The 21244-nt window shown below is 44.5% G+C and overlaps 1 protein-coding gene across 3 annotated transcripts; it reads left to right on the top strand.

Moving 5' to 3' along the window:
* The first annotated feature begins 1927 nt into the window (after positions 1-1927).
* On the top strand, positions 1928-20058 carry CASC3 (CASC3 exon junction complex subunit). 3 transcript variants are annotated; one of them, XM_035027052.1, is made up of 14 exons: positions 1928-2203; positions 2570-2597; positions 2936-2973; positions 11529-11702; positions 11793-11944; positions 12447-12623; positions 12809-13482; positions 14837-14901; positions 15871-15985; positions 16230-16328; positions 16570-16784; positions 17578-17700; positions 17833-17893; positions 18378-20058. In XM_035027052.1, the coding sequence occupies exons 1-13, from the start codon at positions 1973-1975 to the stop codon at positions 17854-17856; spliced, it is 2115 nt and encodes a 704-aa protein (XP_034882943.1). In that variant the 5' UTR covers positions 1928-1972; the 3' UTR covers positions 17857-17893; positions 18378-20058. The 3 variants fall into 3 exon arrangements, with proteins under 3 accessions (XP_034882943.1, XP_034882942.1, XP_034882944.1); XM_035027051.1 differs by having other exon boundaries at positions 1929-2203; positions 12809-13494; XM_035027053.1 differs by having other exon boundaries at positions 1929-2203; positions 11544-11702; positions 12809-13494.
* Positions 20059-21244: the final 1186 nt, after the last annotated feature.

Here is a 21244-nt window from a genome sequence, read left to right on the forward strand (position 1 = left end):
CTTCTGCTTCAATTTATTAGATTTATTGGGAAGCATTAAACAGTTCTGTAGATATTGGAAGATTAGAAATAGAAATCCATTTTCACAAAATAGAGAAATACACCATTTTCTCTTTTGTGTATGAGCACAACGTATGTTTTTCATCCCTCTTTGTTCTGTGTTCTCCTTTACACATACGGTTAAGTGGCAACTTTAAAAACCAAATCCTAGGACAGGATACTTGGTGCCTGGTGTCTAAATGAATAAAACCTCATAGTTGAAAAGACTTTCGAGGTCATCTAGTCTGACCCCTAATACATGATTTCCCCTTGACAACATTCCAGACAAATGAAGTCCAGCTTCTGCTTCAACGCTTCATTTTTTTCTATGCATTTTTCCCTAAATGTTAGAAAATCCTTCCTCACTGATAAAATCTAACTTCTTGTAACTCCAACCCATTGGTTCTTGGTTTGCCTTCCAGGGTGATGAAAAAAGATCAATTCTTCCTGTTTCTCATTGTCTCTTGAATAGTTAGATTGCTGTGGCTATCTCAAATCTTCTCTTCAGGGTAAACATTCAGAGAGCTTACACTTGTTCCTCAAAAGCGAGGATTTTGAGTTTTTCAGTTCCTTCTGAGTGAACAAGTTGCTCATGTTCATTTAAAAATTGAACCCAGACCAAACAGCTGAAAGGTAAAGTGGCAGATAATCACTTTCCTTATTTAGACACTTAACTTGGCAGCTTCATTTGCATCAATTTACCTTCTGATAGAAAAGATCCTCCAGATCTTTCTAACACTTATTAAATCATACATCCTCCATTTTGAACTCAGGCAGCTGGGTTTTGAAGTTGTCAAATTTGGCCACTTGTTTAACCAGTTGAGATCTTTTTGGATCCTGAATCTATCTATGAAGGCATTCAGAATGCCTTCTAGTTTCATATTGTCTATAAATTTGGTCAACATCAGATCTTTAGCCATATAACTTGTAAAAATACTAGACAGGACAGAATCCTGTGCAATCCTGTCCTGTGCCATGCAATAGTGACCTTTCTCTGTTTGATATATATTATTAATGTGCACTCTTGTAGGTACACTAATAACTTAGCTTATGCATTTTGAATGTACATCTTATGGTCCAAAGAAAATATACCTTTTCTTTTTTTTTTTTATTGTTGACAATTAAGGCTTTTGACAAAGTCTTGACAAAATCAAAGCATTCCCCTCATCTACCTGTCTGGTAACCCTTAAAAAGGGAATCATGTCAGGATATTGGACCAACGCTGGTTCCTATGATCATCTTTTTTTTAAAATCGGTTCCAAAATCTTGGTTAAGTCTAGCATCATACCAGCGGGCACTCCGGGAGAAGTGATAGCTGCAGTGGGAAGATGCAAGAAGGAAGAGGACATGAGAAAACAGAAAAAACATGGTAGCGCTGCAACACTAAGTCCTCGAGCTTCACTGCAGACAACTTCCTCCTTCATCTTTAGTTTCAAATGGGCTGCTGTGGCAAATCTGATGCAGCACAACAGCTTTGGAGGTTTACCTTGACTCGTGATTTTACCAAGCAAACGAACGCAGTAAAATGATCGGCTTCAAACGTAGGTAGAAACGAGAAACGGAAACAGAAAACTATGAAACAGCCCCAATGCCGCAATGAAGCTGTGACAGGTGGGCGCCTTCCAGTCGGAAGGCCCAAGATGGCTGGGCGAGGAACCGGAGGCGGCTGCCGGAGCCCAGCTCCCCTCGCCGGGGGCCCACCCCAGGGAAGACAGGGGTCGCGGCACGCCCCCCGTACGTCACCGGTTACGTAATCCCGCTCGCCGGCAAACGTGCCGCAGGGCGGCCACCACGCCCCTAGCCCCTCCCCCTGAAAAGCGCGGCGGCCAGTGTCGCACGTGAAGCATGCTGGGACTAGCTCTCGAGCCTCCCGGCAGCCCCTGCGACGGGCGCGGTGCGTAAGGAGCTGGCCGTCGGCGGCCGTCCTCCGTAAGATGGCGGATCGGCGGCGGCAGCGCGCTTCGCAGGACACGGAGGACGAGGAGTCTGGTGCTTCGGGCTCAGACAGCGGCGGCTCCCCGGCGCGGGGCGGCGGGAGCTGCAGCGGTAGCGCTGGAGGCGGTGGCAGCGGCTCTCTGCCTTCCCAGCGCGGAGGCCGAGCTGGGGCCCTTCATCTGCGGCGGGTGGAGAGCGGGGGGGCTAAGAGCGCCGAGGAGTCGGAATGTGTGAGTGCGCGCGGGTGGGGCGGGCCCGGGGCCGGGGTGTAGGTGGTGAGGGGAGGCTGGGAGTTGATGGTAGCTGCTGGGGCTTACTGTGTTAGAGAAGAGAGCTATCATAGTGCAGTGTGCATCCGGAGCCCCAAGGGAGGAGGAGGTGTTAGGGGTTTCTGGGAGAAGGGCAGAGGCGCTGCACGTGAAGAGCGGATGTTTATTCAGAAATTGGGGCTGGAAGTGAAGAGACCGGACCTCCCTTGGTCGCTACTTGTTAAAGATGTACCTTTCCTCATCTCCCTGTTGACCCATTTCGTGTTGAGTCTTCAGCTCCCCGCCCTTTGGAAATCACGGAACTAACCTATGTCCTCTTTCCTTCAGGAGAGTGAAGATGGCATCGAGGGCGATGGTGAGTAGCATCATGACAAGTTTTTTGACTGTACAGTCAGATCACCTATTTCCACCGATTGACATCCTCTCAGACTGTTAAGGATTTGGGAGAGGGTGCCGGAAAGTGGCTCTTTGTAGCAGAGTGCCTACAAGCTTACGTTTTAGCAGTGTGATCTTGGGGAAATCACTCTTCGACCCTGTTTCCCATTTGTAAATGTGGACCATAATTTTATCTCTCTGATAGGTTGATGTTAGGATTGAATGAGAGTCTTAGTTTGACTTAAAAAGCAATCAGGAAATATATTTATAATAATTTATGTTGATTTTTTTTCTTTACATATTTCTGTTTTCTTTCAGCTGTTCTGTCGGATTATGAAAGTGCAGAAGACTCTGAAGTGAGTGTGATAGGTTCTTTTTTTCCTGTGGCTATAGGTTGGAAATTTTTAAATATATTTTAAAAACATGGACCCACACCTGTGGTTCAAAAGTACCATGACCTACTTGTTATTTCTCTTGTGCATTCTTCATTTATGCTTTTCAGAAACTGTTATAAAAGGTCTTGTTTACTTAGAGTGAGGGAAGTTTGGTGCATGCCTTTTCAGGTTTCATATGTTAACACGGTTAGTAGTTGGCTTTTCACCCTGTCCAAAGAAAATAAGGTTCTAAATAGGAGAATGAGAACATCCTGAAGCCCTTCACAGGATGACCGTTCCTTTCATGCTGTCTAGGGAATGAAACCAGCTAGTTGGATATTTTTTTCAAGTGTATCTGAAAACCTTAAAAGGGCAGGATTCTGAGTGGTTTGTATCAGAAACATCCCTGAGTTTATAGGGAGCTTTCTCCCTCTTAAATTCAGGAGAAAATTTCCATAAGCCAAGCTTTCGTGGCCTTACTTGTTTTGGTTGGATGAACTACTAGAGATGTTATATGAATGGCTGTTTTATTTCCTGGGGTTGTTGAATATTAAGTCCTGAGTTCTGGAATTTGGGTCATGGGGTTATGGACAGGAGGAATTAGATTATGGATCAAAAGTTCATTCTATAAATTTTATAGAACTGTTGCTACGTATTAGATTTCTATTAAGTCCTAGAGATGCAACAGTGAACACTATACTAAAATTTCTGTCTTTAGGAATGAGTTAGGAGGTCAGATAAACATGCAGACAGTCATAGGACATGGTGACAACTGCCAGGGATAGGGTTAAGTAGGGTATTAATGGCTGAGTACTGAATCCATCTTAGGCAATCAGGAAAGAATAAGTTGCAGTTAGTCAGGCCATGTTTTCGGCAGAGGGAACAACTACTGTGAAAGTCCAGACACAGGAGAGAAGACTGATTATTTGGAAACTTGAAAGTAGTTTGGTGTGGCTGGAACATTGTTGGGACAGGATGGATACCAGAAATAAAGGCAAATCAGTGAAGAGGGGCCAGATATGAAGGGGTTTACTTGTTCCTTGTCTTCATTATGTACCTGCTGTGTGCAGGAGTTGTACTAGGCACTGGAATAAAAGACAGACATGGTTCTGCCCTCCTGGAATTTACATTTTGGGGGGAAACGGACAAGTAATTATGGTAATGTTTGGTAAGTGTCACTATCAGAAGCATAGGGTGTTTCGGGAGCACATGGCAGGGGCAGCCAACTAACTGTTTGGAAATGCTTAGGGGATGAGATGTTAAAATAGAGACTTGAAGGGTGAGTGGGAGTGAGCCAGGCAGAGTATTCTAAGCAGAGGAAACACTGTCTGGGAAGAAGGTCTTGAAGGGATGGACTGTATGACAAGTTGGAGGATATGAAAAGTTTAGTGTGACTGGTGCTAAGTGATGAGTCTGAGTCCAAATCTTAAAATACCTTGTGAACCCTATTAAAATGTATTTGGGTTTTATTCTAAGGAAGTGAGAAAGCATAACAGGGTTTTAAACAAGTGTGTGATAGGGATTAGACTTAAATTTTAAAGATTTGTCAGATCCAAAGAACACCTGCATCAGAAAATCCAATTGGCCAGTTCTGTTGAAATAAGATCTTGCAGAGGGAGGGAAGACTCAGACATTTATATGTTAACAAGATCCCAGATTGATGTTTATGCACAGTAAAATTTGAGAATTATTACTTTATAACAGTTATTTTGTCTACAATGATAGTTGATCTGAGGGGAGCAAGATTGGAGGCAGGAAAGCTAGTTAAAGCTATTATGGAAGTCTAGGCAAGCATTAAGTGTGGCCTGGAGTGGAGTAGTAGCAGTGAAAGTAGAAGTGGACAGAATTGAAAGTTATTTAGGTTATGGAATTCACAGAATGTGGTGATTTATGAGATGCCTTATTTTCTCTGAAGTCAGTGATGAAGTTATCTACAAAAAGTAAAAGGGAGATGAGAAGTTTGGGGGTGAGGAATGTTTGCAGTAGTCACTAGAGAATGGAAACCCTGGAAAGATTGTCAGGCAGTGTGGAGTGTTCAGTGAGGTTTGGTGATTGTGAATTTATGGCATCTTACCTTTTTTTTTTTTTTTTTTTTTAAGATTTTTATTTATTTATTTGACAGAGAGAGACACAGTGAGAGAGGGAACACAAGCAGGGGGACTGGGAGAGGGAGAAGCAGGAGAGGGAGAAGCAGGCTTCCCACAGAGCAGGGAGCCCGATGCAGGGCTCGATCCCAGGACCCTGGGATCATGACCTGAGCCAAACGCAGACGCTTAACGACTGAGCCACCCAGGCGCCCCTAGCATCTTACCATTCTGTATGTAAATGAGTTTGGATGTTATCCTAATAACGAAAGAAGGCTACTGAAGCCTTAAGTATGGAAGATGAAGCAAGACTTGGGACAGGGAGAGCTGTTAAGAGGTTGTTAGGATGAGCCGAGGAACATGATGGTGCCCTAAAGAAGAGACAGGGCAGTAGGACTCAGATTTGAGAGATGTTTAGGTGGTGCTACCAGAACTTCTTGATTGAATCTGGAATGTGAATTAAGGAGTCAAAAGGATGCCCAATTTGTTGAATGATGTTATTCACTAAGAACGGGACAGGAGGGGCACCTGGGTGGCTCAGTCGTTAAGCGTCTGCCTTCGGCTCAGGTCATGATCCCAGGGTCCTGGGATCGAGCCCCACATCGGGCTCCCTGCTCTGCGGGAAGCCTGCTTCTCCCTCTCCCACTCCCCCTGCTTGTGCTCCCTCTCTCGCTGTCTCTCTCTCTGTGTTAAATAAATAAATAAAATCTTTAAAAAAAAAAATAAAAAAAAAAAAAAAAAATAAGAACGGGACAGGAGATTTCAGGAAGGACACCGGTGGGTTAAGTTTTGGATGTTTTGAAATTGAGGGACCTGTGGGACTTTGAAATGGCAATATATAGTATATATTGTCTGAAAATTAAGAAGGAGGTCTAGTTCTCCTCTGTCTAATACAGTAGTCATCAGCTAGAGGTGGCTATTTAATTAAACTTAAAACTTCAGTTCTTCAGTTGCAAAGCCACACTTTAAGTGCTCAATAGCCGTGTACGGCTAGTGGCTGCTGTATGGGACAGCAGTGGTCCAGATTAGAGAAGAAGGCCTGGTGTCCTGGCTTTCATAGTAATGCATTACTTGCTTGCAGTTTTCTGGGTTACTAACTATATACCCATACACTACAGTATAGTCTTGCATGTTAAAATTTGATCTGTCTCTTAGTCTGCAGGTTAGTTTTTCATCCCTTTCTTTTCCATACAGTTTATCTGTTGAAAAGATTTTGATGATTGCTCGCTCACTCATGGTACAACTCAACATGCTCCCTCTGTCCTTTGTATTTCCTGCAAATAATTGGTATTTCCAGATCCATGGAAAGACAACATGAACCAAAGATTTTATCTTGAACAAAACTGACTGATAATCACTTAGTTTCTTTCCCTTTTGGTCACTTGCTGTTTTTGTCTAGATATTCCCAGTATATATTTTTTTAGGTCCTGGGGAGGAAACTGCTGTTCTCGTCTTCATTTTGCTTTCCTTATGAAATAGGAGGAAAGACACTGAGTAGGGAGGTTAGTGGAGGGAGGATCAGGGGAGGAATTGTCAGACTAAAGGAGGTTTAAGCAGTTGAGGTTGGAGATGGCACCGATGTGTGAAGTTGTGTGATTTTTTTTTTTTTAAACCCCTTCATTGATGATTAATAGTCTGGTTATAGACCTAGAAAAAGCAGACATTTGAGTTGATCTAGTCCTGGGCACAGGGGAGTGGCAAGGGACTTGGTGATTGGAATCTAGGAGTGATTGAAATAATGGGCCATGGAGACTAAAGAGAGAGGAAAGTGTGGAAAAAGACTGATAGGGAGAAGGTGGAAGGGTCAAAGGAGTGGATATCTTTAAGTTGGAGATGAGAGGGTAAGCGAATAAGTAAGAATAGGAGTAAAAGGCAGGGGTTTTTTTGTTTTGATTTTTGTTTGTTTTAAAGTAAACTCTAGGGACACCTGCGTGGCTCAGTTGGTTAAGCGTCTGCCTGTGGCTCAGGTCATGGTCTCTGGGCTCCTGAGTCGGGCTCCCTGCTCAGTAGGGAGCCTGCTTCTCCCTCTCCCTCTGCTCCTTCCCCTACTTGTGCTCTCTCGCTCTCTCTTTGTCAAATAAATAAATGAAATCTTTGAAAAATAATAAAAACATAAACTCTACTCTCCCAATGTGGGCCTCAGACTCAATGACCCCAAGATCAGTCAAGAGTTGCATGCTCTGGGCGCCTGGGTGGCTCAGATGGTTAAGCATCTGCCTTCGGCTCAGGTCATGATCCCAGAGTCCTGGGATCGAGTCCCACATCAGGCTCCCTGCTCCTTGGGAGCCTGCTTCTCCCTCTGCCTCTCTCTCTCTCTCTCTCTCTCTCTGTCTCTCATGAATAAATAAATAAAATCTTTAAAAAAAAAAAAAAAAAGAGTTGCATGCTCTACGGGCTGAGACAGCCAGGTGCCCCTAGGTAGGTTTTTTATTATTTATTTATTTATTATTATTATTTTTTTAAGATTTTATTTATTTATTTGACAGAGACACAGCGAGAGAGGGAACACAAGCAGGGGGAGTGGAAGAGGGAGAAGCAGGCTTCCTGCAGAGCAGGGAGCCCGATGCGGGGCTCGATCCCAGGACCCTGGGATCATGACCTGAGCTGAAGGCAGACGCTTAACGACTGAGTCACCCAGGCGCCCCTAGGTAGGTTTTTTAAAAACAGCTTTATTGAGGGGGCACCTGGGTGGCTCAGTCGATAAGCGTCTGCCTTCGGCTCAGGTCATGGTCCCGGGGTCCTGAGATTGAGCCCCGCATCGGGCTCCCTGCTCAACGGGGAGCCTGCTTCTCCCTCTCTCACTCCCCCTGCCTGTGCTCTCTCTCTCGCTGTCTCTCTCTCTGTCAAATAAATAAAAGTAAAATCTTAAAAAAAAAAAACAGCTTTATTGAGATATGATTTACAAACCATACAATTTATTTAAAATGTATAATTCTGTGGTTTTTTGTGTATACACAGATACATGCAACTATTACCACGATTAGTTTCAGAACATTTTCATCACCTTGAAAAGAAACCTTGTACCCTTTAGCTGTTATTCCCCCTGCCCCCCAGTTCCTCCATTCTCATCCCCTGGTCCCTAAGCAATCACACATCTACTTTTTGTGTCTAGGAATTTTCCTATCCTGGCCTTTCATATGAATGGAATCATAATATATGGACTTTTGTGACTGGCTTCTTTCACTTAGCATTATGTTTTCACAGTTTTCATCCCTGTTGTACCATGTATCCATACTTAATTCCTTTTTATGGCTGAGTAACATTCCATTGTATGGGTATACCACATTTTGTTTATTCATTCATTGGTGGACATTTGGGTTTCTGTTTTTTGTATTATGAATAATGTTGCTATAAACATTAGTGTACAACTTCTTGTGTGGATGTATATTTTCATTTCTCTGGCTATGTACCTAGGAATGGAGTTGCTAAGTCATATGGTAACTGTTTTTTTCTTTTTAATCTTTTTTTTCCCCCAAAGATTACTTTTTATTTATTTATTTGGGAGAGCGAGCGAGCAAGCATGAGCAGGGGGAGGGGCAGAGGGAGAGGGACAAGCAGACTCCCCACCAAGCAGGGAGCCTGAAGTGGGACCTGATCCCAGGATCACTACCTGAGCTTAAGTCGGATGCCTGATCCACTGAGCTACCCAGATGCCTCATGGTAACTGTGTTTAATCCTCTGCGGAACTGCCCAGCTGTTTTCCAAAGCACATACACCATTTTACATTCCCAGCAGCAATATGTGGAATTTCCTTATGTACTCGCCAGCATGTAGTTGTCTTGCCTTGAGTTTTTGATTCTAGCCATCCTAGTAGGTGTGAAGTGGTGCTTCATTTTGAATTTGCATTTCCCTGACAGCTAATGATGTTGAACATTTCCTTGTGCTTACTGGCCATTTGTGTATCTTCCTTGGAAAAAATGCCTATTCAGATACTTTGTCCATTTTTTAATTGGATTGTCTTTTTATTGAGTTGTAAGAATTCTTCACAAAATATTCAAGATACAAGTTCTTATCAGATATATGATTTGCAAATCTTTTTTTTCCCCATTCTGTGGGTTTTCTCTTTATTTTCTTGATGGTGTTAGGTTTCAGTTTTGATAAAGTCCAATATATCTGGTTTTTCTTTTTGCTCCTGCTTTTGATATCCTATCTAAGAAGGCTTTGCTGAATCCGTGCCAAAACCAGAGTCTTGAAGATTAACTCCTGTGTTTTCTTATAAGAGTTCTATAGTTTTCGGGTGCCTGGGTGGCTCAGTTGGTTAAGCAGTTAAGTGGCAGGGTCCTGGGATGGAGCCCGGCGTCGGGCTCCCTGCTCAGCGGGGAGCCTGCTTCTCCCTCTCCCCCTGCCTGCTGTTCCCCCTGCTTGTGCTCTCTCTGTCAGGTAAATAAATAAAATCTTTTAAAAAAGAGAGTTCTATAGTTTTAACTCTTAAATTTAGATTTTTGATCCATTTTGAGTTAAAAAAAATTTTTTAAGAATATATTTATTTGAGGGGCGCCTGGGTGGCTCAGTCATTAAGCATCTGCCTTCAGCTCAGGTCATGATCCCAGGGTCCTGGGATCGAGCCTGCATCAGGCTCCCTGCTCAGTGGGAAGCCTGCTTCCCCCTCTCCCTCTGCCCCTCATCCCTGCTTGTGTTCTCTCTTGCTCGCTCTGCTCTCTTTTAAATAAATAAATAAAATCTTTAAAAAAAAAAAAAAGGCTATGGGTAAAGGCTTAATCCTTACAGTGTGGGTGTGGTCTCCCTCAAATTGAGAGTTTCACAACAGTATCGCCTCTCTGGGAATCCTCACCCAGAACACTTAGAGGCTGAAACACCTGGATGCTGAGCAGGGAAGAGGAGTTAATTGGCTTGTCTGGGCGGGTTGGGTAGACCTCACTCTGTTTGAAGAAACTTAAAGCTTGAGAGCTTCTTATTTCATCAGGAATCTCACAGTGGGACTCTTTGATCACATTCCTGACGTTAGCCTGGGGCTGGAGTTATGAGAGGTCAAGTGTCAGACCCAGTAGGAGAATAAGACCAGTGTGCACAATATCTACCAGGTGGCAGAGGGGTATTGGCACCTTGACCTGTTAACCCGACAGTGGGAACTAACCCAACTTTTTTGAACCCATTTCTTTGTCTTCAGGTGTCTGAACCTACTACCCTCCCCTAGCCTATAGCTCTGCCCCCGAGGTCCAAATCCTGAGAGAATTGTGAGATGAGAGTATTCTAAAGCCAGTTCCCTCAGCATGAGCTTTAGTTACTCCTTTTCCGTGCCTAGAACTAGCCACCCCTCTATTACCTGACCCTTTCTGGTGGCCCCTATTCAGAAGATAGCCTAAGGACGGTCCTCTGTAGAATAGACCCAGCAGTTTGTCACAAGCAGGATTATCTAACCTTGATGTGGCCAAGAGGGGAGGCATAGTAGAGAGGCAAGAGAGCACGTGGGCTTGGTTTTCATTTCTAAATTATATAATTCTGGAGAGAGTTGTTGGCTAAGGGGATCTCATGCTACAGAAAATTGAGTATTTGTATCATAGATATAAAAGATGTAAGCCACTATTTCCCAGTTTGAGGGTTGAGAAATCATAGTGTTGGGGCGCCTGGGTGGCTCAGTCGTTAAGCGTCTGCCTTCGGCTCAGGTCATGATCCTGGGTCCTGGGATCGAGCCCCACATCGGGCTCTCTGCTCAGTGGGAAGTCTGCTTCTCCCTTTGCCACTCCCCCTGCTTATGTTCCCTCTCTCTGTCAAATAAATAAATAAAATCTTAAAAAAAAAAAAAGAAATCATAGTGTTATTACAAAGAGTATGCAAGTTCGCTAGTTCAACTCATTATTTATAGACTAAATCTACATCTCCCACCTTTATGCAGTGCTGTTTTTGAAAATATAAATTAATACAATGTAAATTTATTTTGAAGTATTCTTGAACGTATAGTAGTTGTTGCTCATACATTTTTTCAGTCAGTGGATATTATATTGAGCTATTGTCTAATGGAGATCCATGAAAATTTTCGAGCCTAAAAGAGGTTCACATAATCTAAAAGGTTGAGAATATGCTCTAAGCCATTTTGAGATGAGAGAATTCACAACTTGAGTTGGAGTGTAGTTTTTAGGCCCTGCATGTTTAAGAAACAATCCATGAAGATGGAGAGAAATTATCAACAAAGATTAGTCGTCTTCCGTATGCTAGGCAGTTTAAAGCCTCCCTTTCATATCTCCTGGGCTCCTTCCCTAGAGGCTACCACCGTTAACATTTCCTAGCATGTCTTCCTGGAAAACTTACATGGATCTATATAAATGTATGTATGTATATTTTATTGTGTGTTTTTTTTTTTTAAGTGCCCCATCCTCTAGAAATTTTAATAAGAGTATTGATATGTTTGCTTTTAATTCTTCCATTATAGTAAAAGTTCATTAGAAAATGTTTACCTAAAGAATGGGGTTAAAATGCACCATTTCCAACTGATAGGGTAACTTTTCTCAGGGTGAAGAAGGGGAATACAGTGAAGAGGAAAACTCCAAAGTAGAGCTGAAATCAGAAGCCAATGATGCTGCTAATTCTTCAGCAAAAGAAGAGAAGGGAGAAGAAAAGCCTGACACCAAAGGCACTGTGACTGGAGAGAGGCAGAGTGGGGATGGACAGGTCAGTGTCCACCAAAGGCCTCCATTTTGGGGGTCAGATTAAGGGCTCTTAACCTTGGAGAGAATAAGGAGCCCTTTATCTGTCCTCTAGGAGAGCACAGAACCTGTGGAGAACAAAGTGGGTAAAAAGGGCCCTAAGCATTTGGATGATGATGAAGATCGGAAGAACCCAGCCTACATCCCCCGGAAAGGGCTCTTCTTTGAGCATGATCTTCGAGGGCAAACACAGGAGGAGGAAGTCAGGTAACAGCCTCTTGTTGCTGCTATTTAGTACGTATTTAGTGCTTACTGTAGGCCAGGTGCTTTGCTGATTTACTGCTCACAGTACTTTAAGGTTGTTATGATTATCCCTTTTGTACAAATGGGAAAGTGAGGCTTAGAGTATTTGGTAACTCTTGGTGGAGGAGCTGGGATCAGGACGCATACTTCCATTGCCTTCCTTAGTCTGAGGCTCAAGCCTCTGGGACATGAAGTACTTGTGTAAGCTGCCTTATAGGTGAGAGATGTTTCCAAGGTGCCGGGTAGTTTGAAGTAAAGTCTTCTCCTCATTTCTGTGCCTGTTCTATTTGAGCCCAGCAGGCCCTGAGATGCTGTGATTCACTCTTGGTTTTGTATGATCTGTCTGGGAAGATGGGGAGACCAGTGAAGTTCCTACTGTTTCTCTGCCCATCCCTCTTTTTTTCCGTGAATATCTTTACTTGGCAGAGTCTGCCAACCTAAGACACTTTTCCCTGGTTTTATCCAGACCCAAGGGGCGTCAGCGAAAGCTATGGAAGGATGAGGGTCGCTGGGAGCATGACAAGTTCCGGGAAGATGAACAAGCTCCAAAGTCCCGACAGGAGCTCATTGCTCTTTATGGCTATGACATCCGCTCAGCTCACAATCCTGATGACATCAAACCCCGAAGAATCCGGAAACCCAGGTGAGAAAATTTTGGAGTTTACACTGTTATATTTGTAGAAAGAACTCTGCTTTTTAAAAAAGCCATTCCAGCCTGTAATTCAGTGGATGAGTTATATGGGAAGTCTCCCTGACCCTCAGTTTATATCTCTAGTGGTCTCTTTTGTTATTTCTTTTCTTAAGACTTTTGCCATTCCATTTATTCAGGTTTGGGAGCCCTCCACAGAGAGATCCAAACTGGATTATTGAGCGGCCAAACAAGTCCCATCGCCACCAGGGTCCTGGGGGCACCCTACCACCAAGGACATTTATCAACAGGAATGCTGCAGGGACTGGCCGAATGTCTGCTCCCAGGAATTACTCTCGATCTGGGGGCTTTAAGGAAGGTCGTGCTGGTTTTAGGCCTGTGGAGGCTGGTGGGCAGCACGGTGGCCGTTGTGGTGAGACTGTTAAACATGAAAGCAGTTACCGATCACGGCGCCTAGAGCAGACTCCCGTGAGGGACCCATGTCCAGAAGCTGATGCTCAAGTGCTCGGCAGTCCTGAGAAGGAGGAGGCGGCCTCAGAGATACCAGCTGCTGCTCCCGATGCTGCACCACCAGCCCCTGACAGGCCTGTTGAGAAGAAATCCTACTCCCGGGCAAGAAGAACCAGAATCAAAGCTGGAGATGCAGTCAAGGTTGCAGAGGAGGTGCCCCCTCCACCCGAAGGGCTGAACCCAGCACCTCAAGTCCCAGAAACGACTCCTTCTCCACCTGCTAAGACTGGAAACTGGGAGGCTCCAGTGGATTCTACTACAAGTGGACTTGAGCAAGATGTGGCACAACTAAATATAGCAGAACAGAATTGGAGTCCAGGGCAGCCTTCGTTCCTGCAACCACGTGAGCTTCGGGGTGGGTACCTTAGGGTTAGTGACTGGCTTTTTTCCCTGTGCATCATTGGATTTGTGGGCATGGGATTTAGGTCTCAGGGATATGGGGTCTGACAAATATCTTTGTTTTCATTAACTGAAAGAAGTGGATGGATTCATAGGTATATTCATCCGAAGACCTCAGAGAAGTTTTATGTTACCCAAGACTACCCCTACTACTTTGCCTACTATTACCTGACTAGTCATCAGTATGGAGCTCCTGCATGCAGAATCTTTTACCCATTCTCTGTAGGAAAAGTTGAAAGAAGGTGGGCAGTGTTCTTATTATATGAGCTAATGGTTAAATGTTTGAAGGCAGAAACTTATCTGAATTTGGATGAGAATGGTCTAGTCTATTTGAAAGGAAAGCCTAATTTCCTTAATGTAGAGCTAGGCTGACCAACAGAACTTTCTATAGTATGAGAAGTTTTTGAATATTTGTAATGTGGCCAGAGTGACTGAGGGACTGAACTTTAATTTTAATTAATTGAAATTTAAATAAGCACTTGTGGCTACTGGATATCATGTTGAACAGCATAGTTCTAGAAACTAGGACCTATCTACCACCGATCTTGCCCATCCGTCTTTGCCTCGCTCCAGTCAGGTAAATCAGAGGATCTTTTCCTTAGTTTCTGAAATCTGTTTTGAACTTAAAGATTGGAAATCCTCATTTGGACTGAGAGTTTCAGCATCCTTCTCTGGTGTGCATGATTTTTGAATACCAAAAACCAATGTAGCCTAAACTGGACCTGGAATTGATCTTTGGATGGAGGAGTATACCCTTCTACTGGTATCTTACTACCACTGGAAGACAGTCTCTAAAATAGCCTTTTTTTTTTTTTTGTCCTGAGTCATTTTCAGCCAGAGGGGAGTATCTTCCCAAACTTCCAGCCTAGAACTCTGTGGCCAGGAATAATCAGGCAGATTCACAGAATGTCTAGTTGTTGTCCAGAAACTTTAGGGCTGAGATTTTTCAATATGTTTGATAATGGACTGTGCTGATTATAACCTCCCATGGATTCTGTACAGGAAGTATTTGGTGGGAAAATTGCATTTTCTCATTGAAGTCTTTTTTTTTTTTTTTTTTTTTTTTGCTTCACATTCAAAGGCTTTATTGCTGTGTTAAGGTGGCAGAAGGTGGGTGCAAATTTCCAAATGCTGGTATTGACAGGAAGCAGAGATAGTTTAAAAGGTATTTTGTCAGTTTAAAAGAAGAAGGCAATTCCCTGTGTTGGATTCTTAAACTTGTCATTTTCTTGATGTTCTCTTTAGTCCCACTCGTATCTATCTGCTCTGTAGCCGTGACTTTTTTTGCTGTATCACAGGTATGCCCAACCACATACACATGGGAGCAGGACCTCCACCTCAGTTTAACCGGATGGAAGAAATGGTACAGAAAGGGAAAGGGAGTAGTTGGGGGAGGGGCCTGCATGCAGCAGCTGTTCATTGTTTAAACTAAGATAAGGTCTTGGGAGTCAGTGTTCCATTGATTTACCCATATTTCTTTTCGTTTTTTTTTTAAAGATTTTATTTATTTATTTATTAGAGAGCGAGCGAGAGGGAAACAGCATGAGAGAGGAGAGGGTCAGAGGGAGAAGCAGGCTCCCCGCTGAGCCGGGAGCCCGATGTGGGACTCGATCCCAGGACCCCGGGATCATGACCTGAGCCGAAGGCAGTCGCTTAACCAACTGAGCCACCCAGGCGCCCATACCCATATTTCTTTTAATTTGGCTCTCCAGAAAGGGTAGCAAGGCCTAGGTTCAGATCTTGATGTTTCTCATTGGTTTTTCTAATTCATTTTGCAAATACTCTTTTCTCTCTTTTCTTTTTTCTTTTCTTTCTTTCCTTTCTTTTCTTTCTTTTCTCTTTCTTTTTATTTCTTTCTTTCTTTTCTTTCTCTTCTTTCTCTTTTTCTTTCAGAGAAAAGAGAGTGCAGGGCAGGGAGGGGAGTGGCACAGAGGGAGAAAGAGAACCTAAGCAGTTCTCCAGGCTCAGCTCAGCGGGGAGCCCGACACGGGACTCATTCTCATGACCTTGAGATCATGACCTGAGCCAAAATCAAGAGTTGGATGCTTAACTGACTGAGCCCAGGTGCCCCTACTCTTTTTTTTTCCCCTCACTTTTTTTTTTCCTTTATTTAAGTAATCTCTACACCCATGTGGGGCTCAAACTCACAACCCCAAGATGAAGAGTTGCACGCTTTTCTGACTGAGCCAGTCAGGCGCCCCTCATTTTGCAAATACTGTTTAAACACGTGCCATGTACCAAGTGTGTGTTTTGCAGCACCTAAAGTAGGGTGGGACTTGATATTGAGAGTCAGCCCTCTGGCAGTCTTTTTGCTCAGACCTCTTTATTTCAGGGTGTCCAGGGTGGGCGAGCCAAACGCTATTCATCTCAGCGGCAAAGACCTGTGCCAGAGCCCCCTGCTCCTCCTGTGCACATCAGTATCATGGAGGGACATTACTATGATCCACGTGAGTTTTCTCTTATTATTGGGGCACCCTTCTCGGCAGCGTGAAGTGAACTAAGAGACCAGCCTCTTGCCTCCTGGATTTCCCTTCTGACTTCTCACAGTGGTTATCAAACATTGTCTGGCTGCTGTTTTCTTCACATGGGAAATTGAGAGAGCATCTTTTAAAGGGTTTGGGGGACAAGGAGATTTGTCCATGTGATATGAAGAGTGAGGGTTTATGAGAGTCCCAATGTGATATCTTACAGTGCAGTTCCAGGGACCAATCTATACCCATGGTGACAGCCCTGCCCCACTGCCTCCTCAGGGCATGATTGTGCAGCCAGAAATGCACCTTCCCCACCCAGGTAAGCTTTGCACCTCTGCTTGTATGCTTCCAGTACGTGAGGATATGTGTTGGGGGCTTCACAAACTCCATTCTCTTGAGCTCTGTGCTGCTTGCTCACTCTGGCAGCTTGGGCAACAAACTTCTCTTGGGTCCATCCTGAGGACTTCCATCCTGAGTCTGTGCTGAGCAGGGCAGCCAAGCCATCCCATGGAAATGGTGCCATCCTCTATTTCAGTTTTTGTTTTCCTCTTCCTGTCCAGGTTTACATCCCCACCAGACACCGGCACCTCTGCCCAATCCGGGCCTCTATCCCCCACCAGTGTCCATGTCTCCAGGACAGCCACCACCTCAGCAGTTGCTTGCTCCTACTTACTTTTCTGCTCCAGGCGTCATGAACTTTGGTAATCCCAGTTACCCTTATGCTCCAGGGGCACTGCCTCCCCCACCGCCGCCTCATCTGTATCCTAATACGCAGGTGAGATGGCTAATGAGCAGATTTTTCTAGGTATGCATCCTTTAAATCAGACAAGGATGTGGTGTGGGGAGAATGCTTAAGGAATTTGAGAGAACATTTCAATGCCACTGATTTTGCATGTGGCACCAGGATGCCTCTTGGTGGTCAGGAGCTGGAAATGCAGCTTATGTAATGCCCATCATCTATTTATTCTCTTCTGTTTCTTTTTTCTTTTTTAAAGATTTTATTTATTTGAGGGAGAGAGAGAGCACACAAGTGTGAGCAGGGGGGAGGGGCAGAGAGAAGCAGGCTCACGGGTTGATCCCAGGCTCCTGGGATCATGACCTGAGCCAAAAGCAGATGCTTAACGGACTGAGCCACTCAGGCGCCCTCTTCTGTTTCTTTAATGGTGTTTCATTCAGGTGTTTTGGTATGTCTTAGGTGGCCATCTCTGCCGTTTATTCAGTTGAATAAAGAAGCTGCATTATCCTTACCCCTCCCTGTACTGCTTAACTCCCAACAGGTTGACACCATCTTGTATGTGAAGTGTCACCACTGAGCTCAGCCTCTTTGATTTTTCAGTTGATGGTAGGAATTAGAGAAAGCTAAGTAGTACTTTGAAGAAGTAGGAACCGGAACATAATTAGGATATAGTGAGGCAGAAATGAATAATCACTTATTTTAAAGGGGGGCAGCTTAGAGATTTATAAAATTCCTCAGTACTTTTATTTTTGTGCCTGAATAATGTTTCCTGTTCATTATAGTTTAGGTGAATGTATCCCTAACTTTTTCTTCTGCCTTATTGGGGTCCCAGGCCCCATCACAGGTATATGGAGGAGTGACCTACTATAACCCCGCCCAGCAGCAGGTGCAGCCAAAGCCCTCCCCACCCCGGAGGACTCCCCAGCCAGTCACCATCAAGCCCCCACCACCTGAGGTATGAGAGCTGCTTCCAACATGACTGGGCTTTCCTCTCCCCTAGAAGATTTCTCTCCTTTTCTGGGTGTGTCTCCATGGTTGGTTGGTTGTTTTAATGACTTGGTAACAAATTCTAACTTTGTTATTTCAGGTTGTAAGCAGGGGTTCCAGTTAATAGGAGTTTCTAAAAAATTTAAATCAAACATATAAAAGTAAGTATATAATGTACTACGATTCTTATAAATTTTTAAAACTAATGCTCATGCTTTACTTGCTTAATAATTCCCTAATTAGTGCTTTAAGCTGTAATCATGAGGTATCTTATGGGGTGGCTTATAGGAGTCTCAAAATTTGCCAGGTGCTTTGTTTTGGGAATGCACTAAGCAGGGTTGAAGCAGAAACCATTGTTAACTTGGCAGAATTTCATTTGGGAAGCTGCAAGGAAAAAATGCAGGACGGTTTTTTTTGTTTTGTTTTTGTTTTTTAAGGAAAGGGGAAATCTAAATTTGAGGTATTTGCAGCAGAGCCAATTTTAAAGGTCATGGAGAAAGACCATGGGGGTTTTGTTGTTGTTTTGTTAGGGACTTTATTTTAAAACACATTATTTAGGAATGTGGCTTTTTGAAAACAGCTTGTAAATGCCCAGAAGGTCCATTAATGCTTTGCTCATTCTTCCCTTTTCCCCACCACTGTCAGAGAACCCAGGAAAGAAGAGAAATACAACTGGCTGTTTAATACCAGGAAGGCTTCAAAGATATAGGGTGGCTCCTACCAGCAAGCAGCTGAATGAGAAGGACCCCTGCCCTCCTCTGAGGACAGGCTCTGTTGGAGAAAGGGACAAACAAGTGGACTTCCTCCCATCTCCACTCTTTACTTGAGTTGGCTGTGCTCAGAGGAGCAGAGATCCAGTCAGCTCAAGCTTCTGGGTCTGCATCTAGAAGCCCCTGTCTTTTACTCTTCTTCACTTTTTCCTGGGAAATTCAAATGTCTTCTCCCAGGGAAGCTCCTTCCTGTTTGTTTTGTTTCCTAAGATGTTCGTTTTTAAAGCCTGGCTTGCTATTCTTAAATTAATATTCTTTTAGTTTCTTTCTCTCTCTGCCTTTAAATGAGACAGGTTCATTCTTCTGATTTTCTAGCTCCTCTGGTTTCCCTTTTGGATTTTCCCTGCATCCCAGATAATTGAAATTTTACCAGCCAGTTTTCCCCCACCAAGCCTTTCATTTTTGGCTGGCCTTTGTTATTATATACTTGGATTCTCTTAATTCCTCTAACCCTATGGAAGCAGAGCCGTCCACAGAGTGTCTCATTGCAGAGAAAAGCTCAAACTGTGTGGTAGGAGCCCTTCTTCTTGACTTCGGTTTTCAGGAATCTGAGCCTCCATCAGTCCCTGTACTGTGGTAGGCATCAGTCCTCTACTTGAGGGCAAAGTCTTTTACAGTGGGGAGAGGTGGCAAACCAGATGCTTTTGTGAGAAAGGGAAAGTGGAGTAAGCCTTTTCACCTTAGGGGTCTGTATTCACATAGTCCTCAGGGCTCAGTCTTTGAGGTAAGTGGAATTAGAGGGCCCTGCTTCTCTTCTTTCCATCCTACCTACCACGCCCCCTTCCCAGTTGCTGTGGACCAGTGCATCTCTCTAGAGGCAGATACTGTCCAGCAAGCGGTCTGTCTTGTACTTTGCAGTTGCTCTTCTCCATGTTTTTCCTGCTACAAGTGTTTTAGATGTTACTACCTGATTTTCCCCAAGTTCTGCTCCTGTCCCTGCAAACAGAAGAAACCACATCTGGGCTTCAGGCCTAAGGAAACCAGTCACTTTGGGGGCAAGGGCTCCTCCCTCTTTTCCTCCCTATCCACAGCGCTGAACCACTCCCCTGCTGCCTCTGCAGAAGAGATTCCTATTGCTGCAGCACTTGTGTCTGCCAGGAGTAACTTGGCCACTGTCCCTGTCCTACAGAACCCGAGGGAGATGGTGGTGGCTGTGTCTCCCCAAGTAATGTCACTGTTTCTATTCCTTCTCTATAGCAGCTGATCTAACCACTCTTGAGTCACAGGTGTGGGGTGGGGAGTGGGGAGAGGCACTCGAACTGTAAACCCCAAGGAGGAAATAACTAAGAGATTCTTCCAGGGGTGGCTGGTGGTTTTGCCTTTTGTAGGCTGTCCCCTTTGCCTTAAACCTGAAGATGTCTCCTCAAGCCTGTGGGCAGCATGCCCAGATTCCCAGACCTTAAGACACTGTGACAGTTGTCTCTGTTGGTCCACTGTGTTTCGTTGCAAGAATTTCTCCATGTGTGTTGTTGTTGTTGTTTGTTACTATTTTAAAGGGTGCACATTTGTGATCAGCATTGTGACTTGGAGGTAATAAAATTTAGGCTGTAAACTTGGCTCCTTTGCCAGTGTTTTGCATGAGTCTTGATTTGGGAGGGATAGGAGAGGACTTGCTGATTCCCCAGAGCCACAGTCACAACTCGAGCCAACTCAAGACGTGTGAAATGGAAGCCCTGAGAGGTGAGGAGCCCACAGGTGTGTCTGTACTCCCCGTTGGTTATCTTATCCTAACGCCATTGCCACATAGACCCAGGATACCATGCAGTCTCTTGGATTGGAAGTGTCAGGGACAGAAAAACTAATGAAACGGAGCTATCCTTGTCGCCTTTGTTAGTGTTCGGCAAGTGAGTTTTCCAGTGTAATGTGCCCCGTGTCAGTACAACTGTACCAGGTCCTAGAAGAGGGGGAGGCACAGGTGGTTAGCTTTCTTGAAAAGTAAAGACACGCTGGCACTAAAGTACCAAGAACCACAGCCTAAGAGGAAGGCTTCTCTCGATCTTCGTCAAGGTTAAGAGGAGCAATTGAGACCATCATCTGTGGTTTATGCTGCCAGTTACCAAGGCCACTGGGCCCTTGATGTGCACAGGTCAGTTCCTAGCTTTGTTTTCTTCCAGATCCTGGGTGGGGTGGAAGTTTACTACAGAGGTTGATCTGGTGTGGGGGAGCAATTGAACTGAATGTGGAGCTGGTGGCATCTGTTCTTGGTTACCACAAATCCTTGTACATTGGGGGCATGGACATCATAGTATACCTTAAAATAGTTGGGACTCCCCCTGCATCCCTTGGTGCTGCTGCTTGAGCTCGCGGACCGTGACTCTTTTAACCCCTATCCCTAATTCCTCTTCACGTCCATTTGCTTTCCTCTTCCCCCACAGGGTGATGGGTAACTATGAGCCTGATCTCCTGGGGTCATGCCAGGCAGTCTTGGGGGTAGGTTACTGGCAGGAGAAATGACTGTTACGATGCTTCCCCCTCACCCCTGCCTCTTGCTTCCCTGGTCCTGCGGTTAGATCCCATTGCTCTCTGTTGCCTTGGTAACGAGCTCTGCAAGAAGAAACTCAAGCTCAGCAAAGCTCCCAGGTTGTCTGCCCTACCAGTCCGCCTCTTGGTGGGCAGAAAGGGAGTACAAAGGGCAGACAGATCAGCCTTAGGTAGCCTTGCCCCATCCCCTTCTAGGGTCTGGGCTCAAAGTTGTTTTGCCACCATCTCACAGTTGTTAATGATACCACTCTTGATAATTCC

The sequence above is a fragment of the Mirounga leonina genome, unplaced genomic scaffold (genome assembly GCF_011800145.1).
Source record: "Mirounga leonina isolate KUSES-001 unplaced genomic scaffold, KU_Mleo_1.0 Mir_200, whole genome shotgun sequence".
Taxonomy (NCBI): Eukaryota; Metazoa; Chordata; class Mammalia; order Carnivora; family Phocidae; genus Mirounga; species Mirounga leonina.